Raw genomic sequence first — 11,190 nt, 5'->3', positions numbered from 1 at the left:
GCGAGGGGGAAGAGGAGGTGGGGGAGGAAGAGGAGGAAAGAGGGGGGGAAGGGGAGGGGTACAGAGAAGAGGAGGAAGAGGAAGAAGGGGAGGAGGAAGGAGAGGGGGAGGAAGCAGAGTGGGGAGTGAGGGAGAGGGAAGACGAGGACGGTGAGGAAGAAGAGGGGAAATATGCGGAGACGGGAGACGAAGAGAGGGAAAAACAGGCAAGGCAGGGCGAAGGAAGAGAGTCCGGCAAAGTGAGCAAAATCAAAGGGTCTGTGAGATACGACAAAAATAAGGCTTACCCCAGAAAGTTTATCCCTAACCCAGAGGGAAAGGGGAAAGAGCATGAGGTACAGAGGTTCAAAATGCCGGAGCAGTCAAAACAGGTTTTAGAAAATGGGCTGCCAGGTTCCAGAAAATTCTGGAATAATGTATTACCACATTATTTAGAATTGAAGTAACATTTGAATTTGAATTTGACCTGATACATCCAGACAAATAATTTGAACATTTTACATGTAATAGGCACTAAGTGCATCGTATTAAATTGATTTTATGTCACGGTCACTTTGTGTGTCTTACAGCAGCGACTGATAAGACAACACAAGGCATTGGTAAATTTGGCTCCTCTTAAGCTAATGTTTTGGTATGTTTTCCCTCCAAATTATAACTCTGTCACTAGAAAATGGTCGTAGTAGATAGTTAACGTTATATATTCCTCATTAGAGACCGTTTGTATATACAAAATGGTCCCTTTAAAGATGGCACAGACCTTTAAGTGCCATGAGAACATCTCATTTCTCATACATTTCTTTCAGTCCCTGATTACAAGTTGCCTATTATGTAGAATAATTCTATAAGATTTTCTGAAGATTTTTTTAAGGCTTTCTAGACCTAAAATGGAAGACTCACATGTTTAAAAAGTAGTGCTGTCTTTTTACCTTTTATGTGTCCTTTTTGCAACAGTCTACCAAGTGACAGCTAGATTCGGGGCTTGGGTTGTAATGTGATGTCTTTCAGTGACTGCCTGGGCAACTGGCAGTATATCTCATGAAGTGGAGATGAACTTAAATGTCTATTCTGGAAGTATGTGCAACTTTNGAAAAGGAAAAGGTTAGATAATAGAACTCCAGTCCCTTTTAACTCAGACTCTTTCATTCGAACAGGCTGATTTCCTCCCATCGTGTTTGTTGTTTTGCAGAAGAGTTTTTTAAGGAAGAAAAACTATACTTTAAAATTAATTGAGTTTCTATAAAATAATGATCTTTACTCATACAAACTTATGGCAGCTTTCACGTCTCTTGTCTTCTGTCATTCTGTATTTCTAAACCATCACTTCTGACCTTTAACTGTCCTGTTAGAATCCTCATCCCTGGTGTCTATGATGTACCCTTCAACCTGTCCTCCGCTGACTACTCTGTAATTCTCAGTTTGTTGCTTGTCGGAATGTTTCAAGTAAAATAAACATTAAGCGTATATTGTTTGTGTATGGAATTTTAGGGAGGCTGGATTTCTATTAGTGTAAATTCAATCTTCCCTTAAGATGTTCAGTATGTATAATGCAGCCAGATTGTTCTTTATTCATAGCTCCCTTTTCAATGGATTCACTGCTCTGGTCCCTTCCAGATCTTGGGCATTAGGGATTTCTTATACTTTCTTTTATCGAGGAGGATCTTGATGGTAAACTTCCTGTGAATTTTGTAAAGTGGGATCCTTTGCACATTTGATTCTCCATGAGCAAGAATCAGGGGCGAAAGACTAGAGTACAAAGAGAAGAAAATCCTAGGAGCACTTATAGATTTTGTTTTCGCTGCAGGGCTCTCTGGTTGCTTCCCCTAACTAACCAAATATGCTAATTTGGCATTGCACAGTTCTACCAAATTCTGCCACGTTCAGTAAGTGCCAGTGGTGTAGAGTTGATGCTTTGGCAAAGTGTACGTGCCATGTTGTCAGTTCTAGGGCCTCATGGTTATTGAAAAAGTCGACTTAAAATGATTAACTGAGACGGATGATTGAAGAGGAGTTCATAAAGGAAAAGCCTTCAGGGAGAAGAGAAACTCTTACACTCAAGTTACTAATGTAAAAGGTGTGGGCATTCCTCTTGCCGCGAAGACATCATCAGCCAGCAGTGCTGAAATGGACTTCTTACCGGTGGCCATCTCAGTATTGGAACTGGTCGAGAGAGGCGCTTTTTCAAACAGTGTTTCCTGCCCATTTCTTCACATTTCCTTGGCCAAAAACATGTTCTGTGCTCTTTTAGGAATAGTAGCTCGTGCAGGCCCAGTGTTCTGGTTAGAAGAGCACAGGCCTAGGCATCTGGAGATGGGAATTAGTACTAGGTTAAATCGTTTGGAATAACCCGTTCCCTTCCGTATCGTCCCCACCTGCTGGTTGATCAAGCTTTGATTATAGCCTGTCACTGACCAGTACCGAGGCCAGTGTGAGTTGTGTATGCAGAGTCCATTGAGTTACAGTTGCAAGGAGGACTCTGGCAGAACAATACTTTAAGGGAAGCTACAAAGGAGTTCCACTCGAACGTCTGCAGCTGCCGAAGAGCAGCTCTTGAGGTGAGTGCACGGAGCTGTTTTCTCTTACTTCGTTATAGACGTAAACTTGCTCTTCGCATCTGTAAAGACAAAAGGCTGCCGTAGAGGAAGGTGCTGTAATTCCTCCTTCCTTCATTCCTTCCTCTGTACCTGGCCTACAACTTCATATTTGGTTGCCTACGATTCACTCAACCAATAAGCGTGTATCTAAGCACCAAAAAGAGAACGGAAGCTCTCCGAAATCAGGTAGATGTCAAGAAATGAGGGCTGCTTATAGTCCAACTCCGTGGCCTTGTTACCTGTCAGGGACATTAGGTAGGTACAGATTTCTTGAAAGAACACCAGGTAAAAAGAGTTCCTCTAGCTCTGCCTCTAATGGCGGCTTAACAGTGCCCTTTCGTCCCCTCGTACCCCCGTGTTCTTAGCTAGGACTACGCAAACACGCAGCTGTGATCTGAAAACAGATCTGTGGCTTTCCAGGCTGGGGGCCACGGGGCGTGTTTCAGTGGGCCCGCAGCCTAGAGGGTCTCTTGGTCCTGGATACAGAGGCAGGGGGCCTTATGTGTTTATAAAAGTGGTTCAACAGCAAGATAAAGATGATCACACTTGGCCCTTTGTAACATTCTGGCAGCGGCGTGGAGGGCGGGTCGGAGAGGAAGAGGACCGGAGCCGGGGACGCCAGTGAGGACGCAGCTCTAGGGGACCAGACAGAGACAGAAGAGGGGCTGAACTGGGACGGCGTGGACAGAGAGTTGGTGTCATGTGCTATCAAAAGAACTTTAGGGAGAGAATTGGAGGGCTCAGTAAAGAGATGTAACTTGGAGGGAGGGGAAAGGCCAGGTTCTTCCTGTTTGTGCCTGAAGAACCGGGTGGAACGTGTGCCATTCGCCACGGCTGGGAACAGAGGAGTAGGGGCAGACTTAGGAGCCTGCTTGGGGCCTGTTGATCCCAGAGATGTTCAGCAGACAGGTATGTGTCTGGGCCTGGAGCTCAGGGGAGATGGCTGGGTGTTGCCAGCTTTTATGGGGAGATAAAAGCATGGAGTTGAGTGAGAGAAGACGGCACTCGTGGTATGAGAAGGGAAGAGAACTGAAGACTGAGTTTGAGGAAACATCAGTGGGTAAGGCGGACGTTGAGCGAGGGAAGTCTGAGAAGGAGGCTGGGTAGGAACACTTTCTAGGAAAGGGAGGTGCCGCTCCAGCCAAGGAAGCAGTGGCAGAGGGCAGCAGAGAGGTCTGGCGGAGGCAGGGCAGAGGCTGGGCGGGCGCCCCAGGAAGCCTGCCCTGCAGAGGAATAGGATCGGGGACTTGGTGCCCTGGGAAGACCATCTTAGACTTTTACCTGTGATGACTCTACACGAGGGTACATCAGCATAGGATGTTGTTGAAGCGAGCTTCTCAACAAAAAGGAAGAGCCTACAGACCCCTGAATTTCAGCACGTGAGGGGAACAGCTCTGAGGGCAGCAGTTCTGGTCCTCGCGTTGTTCGGGCAGAGCTGGGAAAGAGCCTGGGCCCTGGCACCCGATAGGCCTGGATTCAGAACCCCAGCCCTTCACACATTAGCTGTGTAAACACCTGGAAGAGCTTTTCTCCTTTTCTTTTTTCTTTTCTTTTCTTTTCTTTCTTTTTTCTTTTCTTTTCTCTCTTCTTTTCTTTTCTTTTCTTTTTTCTTTTCTTTTCTTTTCTTTTCTTTTCTTTTCTTTTCTTTTCTTTTCTTTTCTTTTCTTTTCTCTTTTCTTTTCAACTTTCCTGAGGCTTATTTCTTTCTTTTTAGAAAGGGAAGGGTCTTTGGGTAGTTAAATTAGTTAACACATGAAACATGTTAGAGGTATTCAGCAAATGGCAACCTGTGTCACTCTGTCCCCTCTGACCATATCAAGTCAGGTGCAGAACTACCCTCACAAATCTCCTAATCACTGACAGATGTGCATGAATTTAGTCCTGTGAACCTGACTTCTGTTTAAAAACCACATAGCTACCTCCCCCCCCCCAAATTGACTTAAGACAGTAGATCTATGGGAACGGAGTGAGTTAACAATAATGATAAATAACTCTTCAATATGGGGTAGAGTGAACCTCTGCACACCATCCACGGGTCATCCGTGCCCCTCAGCGTCTGAAGCATGGTGAGAGTCAACGGTACTCACACGGTTAGGCGTCATCACTGCTACCGGACAACCGATTTCCCTGTATCCTACTGTTTTTTTTTTTTTTTTAATCAAGTTAGATTAAAGAATAACTCAGCGCATGAAACTGCCTACCAGCAAGAGGTTCTGTATGCTGAGCATTAGATTGACAGTTGCAGGCCTGCTTGTCAGAGTCCAACCAGAATGGATTTGGTGGTAGAGATACCGGGTTAGGAGTGAGCTCAGGGATTGGTGCAGAGAGAGAAGGAAAAGTCTGGGGATTACAAAGTAGTGACATGAGAAGCTGATGATTTGGAGGCCCACCTGGGAGTCCATAGGTGTGCTCTGGCTTGCAGACTGACTTTGTTTGGCATACACAGTGATTTTTTTTTAACATTTGAGTCCATTGCCAACATTGAAATACCCGGAAATTTTATACCGAAACCGTGTTTTGCGAACTTCTCTTGGAAACCTGAGGCAGCACCGGCCCACAGCCCAGTCAGAGTGGCGCCTCCACTTCCCTGTCATCCTGGGCTGCTCCTGGACCGTTCCTGCTTTCTCGCCTTGCCTGCTCTAGCTGCCAGGCTCCCGGCAAGGATAAAGGGATGTGTACAAGAGGGTAGAACAAATGGGTGTACACCTTAAATGAACCATTTTCTGGTGATAAGTTCTGGGACATTATGGTGCAAACGTGTCCAACCATTTTGGGTTTTTTGTTTTGTTTTGGTTTTGGTTTTTTTGGATAGGTAGGCCTCATTGTACACCAGGGAGTCTTAAAATCGCATATATTTATTTTTTAAATCACTTTTGTTTCTATGCAGATACTTATTGTTTGTTTTTGTTATTTTCTCTGTAAGTCATCTTTTTCATCTTGATATGAACCCTCCGAGGTAGGTGTTGCTGGTATCATCCTCCCATTTTACAGAGAGACTGTAAAATATATTAATTAGGCACCTTGCCATAACTGATGGAGCAGAGCTTGGAAAGCAGTAGTTAGGTCTTTGTGTTGAATGCCTTTCCTTCTCTCCTCAGGCCTCAGTGATTTCTAGGGTAGTATAAACACGAACTTACATGTTAATCCTTCTTGTCCTAAAAAACTTTGAAATTGAGATGTTAGACTATACACTTGCCCACCTAGTATGATACAGATACAACGTTTTGTGCTCTACTTACCTTGTTGGAAAACATCGCCCTACATGACATCGAGGCATCTCACCAATCCAGAATCCTAGCACAAAATTTTACACTTTACAATATCTTTTCAAAACTTTTTAAAAAACTCTTTTTTGGAATATAATACATACTGAAAAGAGTGAATCTCGTGCATGTATATCCAGCTCAGTGTATCTTCCACAAACTGAACCTGCACGTATAGTCAACATCCAGATCAAGGAAGGGCACACTGTCAGCTCCCCCGTGGCTCCCCTTCAACCTTCTTACAGGCATTTCCCCTCCCCCCAGGGTGACCACTATGCCAGTTTCTGATGGCAACCTCTAGTTTTCCAAGTATGCAATGTGATCGTACTCTTAAGCAAAGTGACACCTCACGAGGAACGTTTGGTTTCTTGGTATTTTTCGTAAGAAATGTAAAACGCGTGGCCCTGGGCCAGATCCCAGGCTGCAGCAGCTTGTGCTGTGTCTGACCAGTGGCACAGCAGTCGTCTTGTGGGAGCCAGGCCCATTTGCTTCTTTACTGGGGTCCCAACATAGCATGTGTTTTCCACTGACCATTCTAGACTGCCTTACGTCTTATGTGCTTGTGGTGACAAGAATGTATTTAAACTTTACCCTTTCTCTTTGTAAAATGATAGTATTCTGCCAATCTCTCCTAAATTGTTTCGGTTTGAAGGTAAGTACTGTATGTGATTTAAAGTAGTTGTCCAGATGTGAGTAGATTAATTTTCAATGTGCTTAAGTGCAACGTGCTACAATTGATGTGGTTTCTAGTGAAAATGTTTTCTAAGAGCTTTCTCAAATTGAGAAGATGATATCATTCAGCAGTTGTTCATTGTTGCAGATTTTCATAAAGTTAATGAGTAAATTTATAGTTCAATATAAGAGATGAGTGTTTTGCTTATTTCTAAAATAGGATAAAATCTCATGTTCCTTTGTACAATTGCATGATGTTGTCCTATGGTTATATTGATACCTTAGTTAACTGGCATGACGGGTTGAACCAGATGCTAAACTAGTGGAACTCTCCAAGTGAAAAGGACTTTGCTAGAACACAACTCACTGACCCTTCCTCTGGGAGATAGTTGGACAGAGTCTGAAATTCTCTGTCTCAGGAACACTGTTCTTTTCTAGTTGGCCTTCATTTATGTACATTCATGAATACCTCTGTCCATCAGCCATCAGTCTTAAATATAGTAATCCTGCTTTCCATTCCCCTCCAGGGTAGTCTCTGGTCATTTCACCTACTCATAATGTACTTATGGCTGGGCATAATATACAATAAAGTCATTTAGAACAAAAAAGAAAGCTTTAGAAATTCTTGGCAAATGGTAGCTACCTTGTCGTTAACCCTACCCAGCCTAAAGGTACAGCGCATCCTTTAATGTACCTATCTACCCTGGCACCCGCTTTCCTCTCCCCGTTGCCCTCTCACAAGCACCGACCTTTGCTTGACCTAAGTCAAGCCCACCCAGAGCAACTTCTGAAACTCTTTTAAATTTGAAGACTTCGCTTCCAGATTGCTTGTCCTTAGTGGCAGTGCTGTTAGGCCACACCCTTATTGCTACTGGCCTGAGGATGCCACGTACATCCATTAATAAGGTGTGAAATCTAAACATATCCTCTCCCTAGCCTGAACTCTCACATTCTGTATTTTTGCCAGAAGAGAGGTGAGTTAATTATTAGAAGTATTATTTTCAAACTACCCATGAAAGATTCCTTTGGGTGTCCGGCTTATCCGTAGCCAAATAGCCACTAGGAAGGTGACCATGAGAAACTTCAGCTCAGGTCACCATCTCACAGTTTGTGGTTTCGAGCCCTGTGTCGGGCTCTATGCTGACAACTAGNCTGTCTTATAATTTGGATTAGTTGGACAGGAGCCAGATGGACTAAGTTCTGCCTCTGTTTGGTTTTCCCTCTGCTTTAACTAACCAAGAGCAGACCATTTAAACTGCCTACGTCCCTTTATCTTCTTCCTGGAATGTAAGTAATTATACTTATCTCTCTCTCTCTCTCTCTCTCTCTCTCTCTCTCTCTCTGTGAATATCAGTGAATTGTACTTCTAGAGTGATTTTAAATCCCTATGTTTTGGAAAGTGAATATAATATATAGATGTGGTCATGTTATAATGCTACAGTAGAAAGCTTTTTAACTTCTCTAAAGTTTAAAAGCATTCTTTTGAGATAGCTCAGAAAGCATATTTAGTTTTCCCCCCAGTTTAACCTTGTCATAGACGCAGATAGAATTTTGGAAATCCTAGCCATTGAAAATGTTGAACTAGAACGATGTGCATAAAAAGCCCTGGTAATATAGTAACTTGGCATGCATCATAGATTATGCAGCCTTTTATTTCTTTCACTTCAGCATTTCAATCCACATTCTATGTGTTCCTTGAGAATGGTATAAGTTATTTATGACAGCAATATCAAATGCCTTTTTTGAAAAGAAGAAAATGTTAACTCTTCCCTGATTGTCAATTTTGATACAGGATCATGAATTTTCAGAAATTGAAGAGCTAGAGGACATGAGTGAAATTGATGAGTATCTGGAAGGCGAGGAAAAGTTTCCTGCAGCTGAAACCCATGACAACTCAGTTGAAAAGGTATTGACTCCACTGAAAAGGTATGAGGATATGTGCTTAAACCCTGACATCCTGCCTAAGAGAAAGCGTGGGGCTCCGTGGCCGCTGCAGAGGGCAGAGGCCAGCTTCCTCTGGGAGCAGAAATACTTCTCTGAACACCTTCGTTCATGTGCTGTAGGAAAAGATTTTGGTAACTTGATGACTTAGGCACACTTTGTTTCTGACACTTTCCACACTTCTTGGTGGCATTCTGCTCCCCGCTTGAGTGGAAATCAACTGATACGGGCTGGTATAGTGCACTGTTGAGAAATTACCGGAAAGGTTCAGCACTGGCTCCCTAACAGGATGAAATGACAAAGTTAGGAGCCCTTTTCAAGTGGCAGAAATGGGACGTGTGCGCGTGCACACATACAAGCACGTGTTTACACGTATGTGTTTAAGTGAATGCTGTTCACAGCAGTGCTGGAGGCTGTGAACAGTTCTGCACCGACATGGCATAGAAGAAAGGGTTTATAGGAGGCAGAGGAGGCGCTGTCACCGAGGAGTGTCAGCCTGAGAGTGGAGCTAGGAATGCCAGAAACATCTCTTCTTTTTGGCAGTTTTGTCCAAGAGTGTCACTGCTAGGAGACCTTTGGTAGGTTTGAAATCATTCATTCGCTCACGCTGCTCTGCATTAATTTCACAAGCGTGGAATTCAGAAACCCAAACTCAATGACACTATATTGATTCAGTTTCAGTTTCAGTGTCTGTACCCCTTATAAAACGTGTGTTGTTTCACGTCCGTGTGTTTTTAATTTTCAAAATGGGATTGTGCTGTAGAGGTCATTTTCTTTCTCAAGACTCCTTCCTCTCACTGAGAAAAAAAAATGTTCTAGCAATTGCTATTTTCTTTCAGAGGGAGGGACAGATTTATAAGGAATATTTATGAGCTCCAGGTAGGGGGGGATCCGTAAAACTCTTTAACATTGAATTCCTTAAACTCCAGTCTGACGGCATAAAATGTTGAGCTAATTCATATACCAACTAACATTCCTGAATCTTCTTTGAGTAGAATCGTGCAGCTTTTTGTAATCATAGAACTTTAAGCTAGAAGGGACTCCACATCTAAAGCAAAAGCCCAGCAAAGTGAAGCAGTAGTTGCCTGTTTATGTTATTTGCTAGAGGCGGACTCGAGAACCCCTGCCTGAATCCAGGAAGACATTTTCGAGGCCATCTCAGTTATGTTTTTTATTACATTGTTTCTTTATCGCTTATAGGACGAGAAAACCAACCAAGAGGAACGAGCTCTTTGTGAATACAATGAAAATCCAAAAGGTGTGAACACATTTAACTTCAAAAGCATACTTCCAAAAGACTAGATACCTAAACACACACACACACACACACACACACACACACACACACACACGTGTGCGCGTATATGCCGTCACTAAGTCGTTAAACCTTTTACACCTGTATTCTATTTTATCTTTACTGTCACCTGACTCTCATAACAAGCTATGAAATCAATGTGACAACAGGCTTATTTGTTCTCATTAATACCACCACAACTTCTTCACATAAAATATTCACATCACTCATGGCTACTGTGTCAGCGTTAAGTGGTTTAGGACAGCCTTTTCACTGCCTTTTTTTCTTTTTCAGTCAGTAGTAGTAGTTGGGCTTTTGTCCCACATCTCGATTTATATGCCCGGTGGGGCACTGCCAGACCCCATTGCTAATGATCAGGCTGGCCTGGAGCCACCGCCGTCACTCGCCTCACATCCCCCCAGAGCTCAGACCTGACTCTTTGATCTTATCATGGACATTTAAGACAGGTCCTTCCCCAAGCCTGGCTGTTGGTGTCAGAACAGCTGCCACAGAATAGAGGGGACTGTGGTTACCCTTGAGACCTACATTCTATCTCTTTTTGCTGTACAGCCCACCTCTATATCATGTTTCCACACCATCGCATCAAAGTGTGCTTTTTGCTGTGTTCTCATTGAAAATAACCATTCATAGCAGTGGATATCTGATCTGAACTTAGGCAGAAGGAAGAATAGTTCCCTTACTACTTTTTTCCTTCTGACTTCTGCAGAAAGAGTAGTTTTAGAATATTTTAAGGAAAATGTTAAAATATTTAATCATCTGTAAGTTTTTTTAGCATGTAGTCTAAAATGATAAAAATAAATTACAAGTAAGATTTAAGTAGTTGACAATATAAAATTAAAGGAGTGCATATGCTTCAAGAGTGTATTTAAAAGATCATTTTTCGGGGCACCTGGGTAGCTCAGTCGATTAAGCATCCGACTTTGGCTCAGGCCACGGGGTGGATTTGAGCCCCGCGTCGGGCTTTGTGCTGACAGCTCAGAGCCTGGAGCCTGCTTCAGGTTCTATCTCCCTCTCTCTCTCTCTGCCCTTCTCCCACTCGCTCACACTCTCTCTCTCTCTCTCTCTCTCAAAAATAAATAAGCATTAAAAAATTTTAATAAAAAAAGGTCATTTTTCAACTATATAACACATAGATCAATTTGAAACACTAAAAAGTAACATGTCCATTTGAGTGCAAAGAATTTAATTTAAAAAAGCTACTTTATATTTTACGGAAGTCTTTCCTAACACTTAACCTTTGTAGCTATGTCTGGGTACTGGTCATGCAAATGTCTACAGCGTCGCTCAGATCATTCTGGGCTTTTTTCCCTTAAATCAGTCTTTCAGGAAATATGCAGCGTAGACCTTGTCCTGTGCTCCAGCGCCACGCCCTCTTTAGTATTTATCCCTTAAGTCAGGCTTGATGGAG

At 43.0% G+C, this 11,190-nt stretch overlaps 2 protein-coding genes across 2 annotated transcripts in view; both read left to right on the top strand.

Moving 5' to 3' along the window:
- The window catches only part of LOC144232223 (uncharacterized), a 1,453-nt gene extending 1,007 nt beyond the window's left edge, over positions 1–446 (top strand). The window contains exon 3 of the mRNA XM_077765013.1: positions 1–446. This exon is cut by the window's left edge and continues 13 nt beyond it. Coding sequence (XP_077621139.1) covers positions 1–446 — 446 coding nt within the window.
- LOC144232367 (X-linked retinitis pigmentosa GTPase regulator-like) overlaps positions 1–11,190 on the top strand; it is a 53,499-nt gene that overhangs the window by 33,215 nt on the left and 9,094 nt on the right. Inside the window, exons 15-16 of the mRNA XM_077765202.1 lie at positions 8,319–8,432; positions 9,668–9,725. Coding sequence (XP_077621328.1) covers positions 8,319–8,432; positions 9,668–9,725 — 172 coding nt within the window. The remainder of the gene's footprint in view (positions 1–8,318; positions 8,433–9,667; positions 9,726–11,190) is intronic.

The sequence above is a fragment of the Crocuta crocuta genome, unplaced genomic scaffold (assembly GCF_008692635.1).
Source record: "Crocuta crocuta isolate KB4526 unplaced genomic scaffold, BGI_CrCroc_1.0 scaffold301, whole genome shotgun sequence".
In the NCBI taxonomy this organism is placed as follows: domain Eukaryota; kingdom Metazoa; phylum Chordata; class Mammalia; order Carnivora; family Hyaenidae; genus Crocuta; species Crocuta crocuta.
This window is presented reverse-complemented; position numbering and strand designations above follow the sequence as displayed.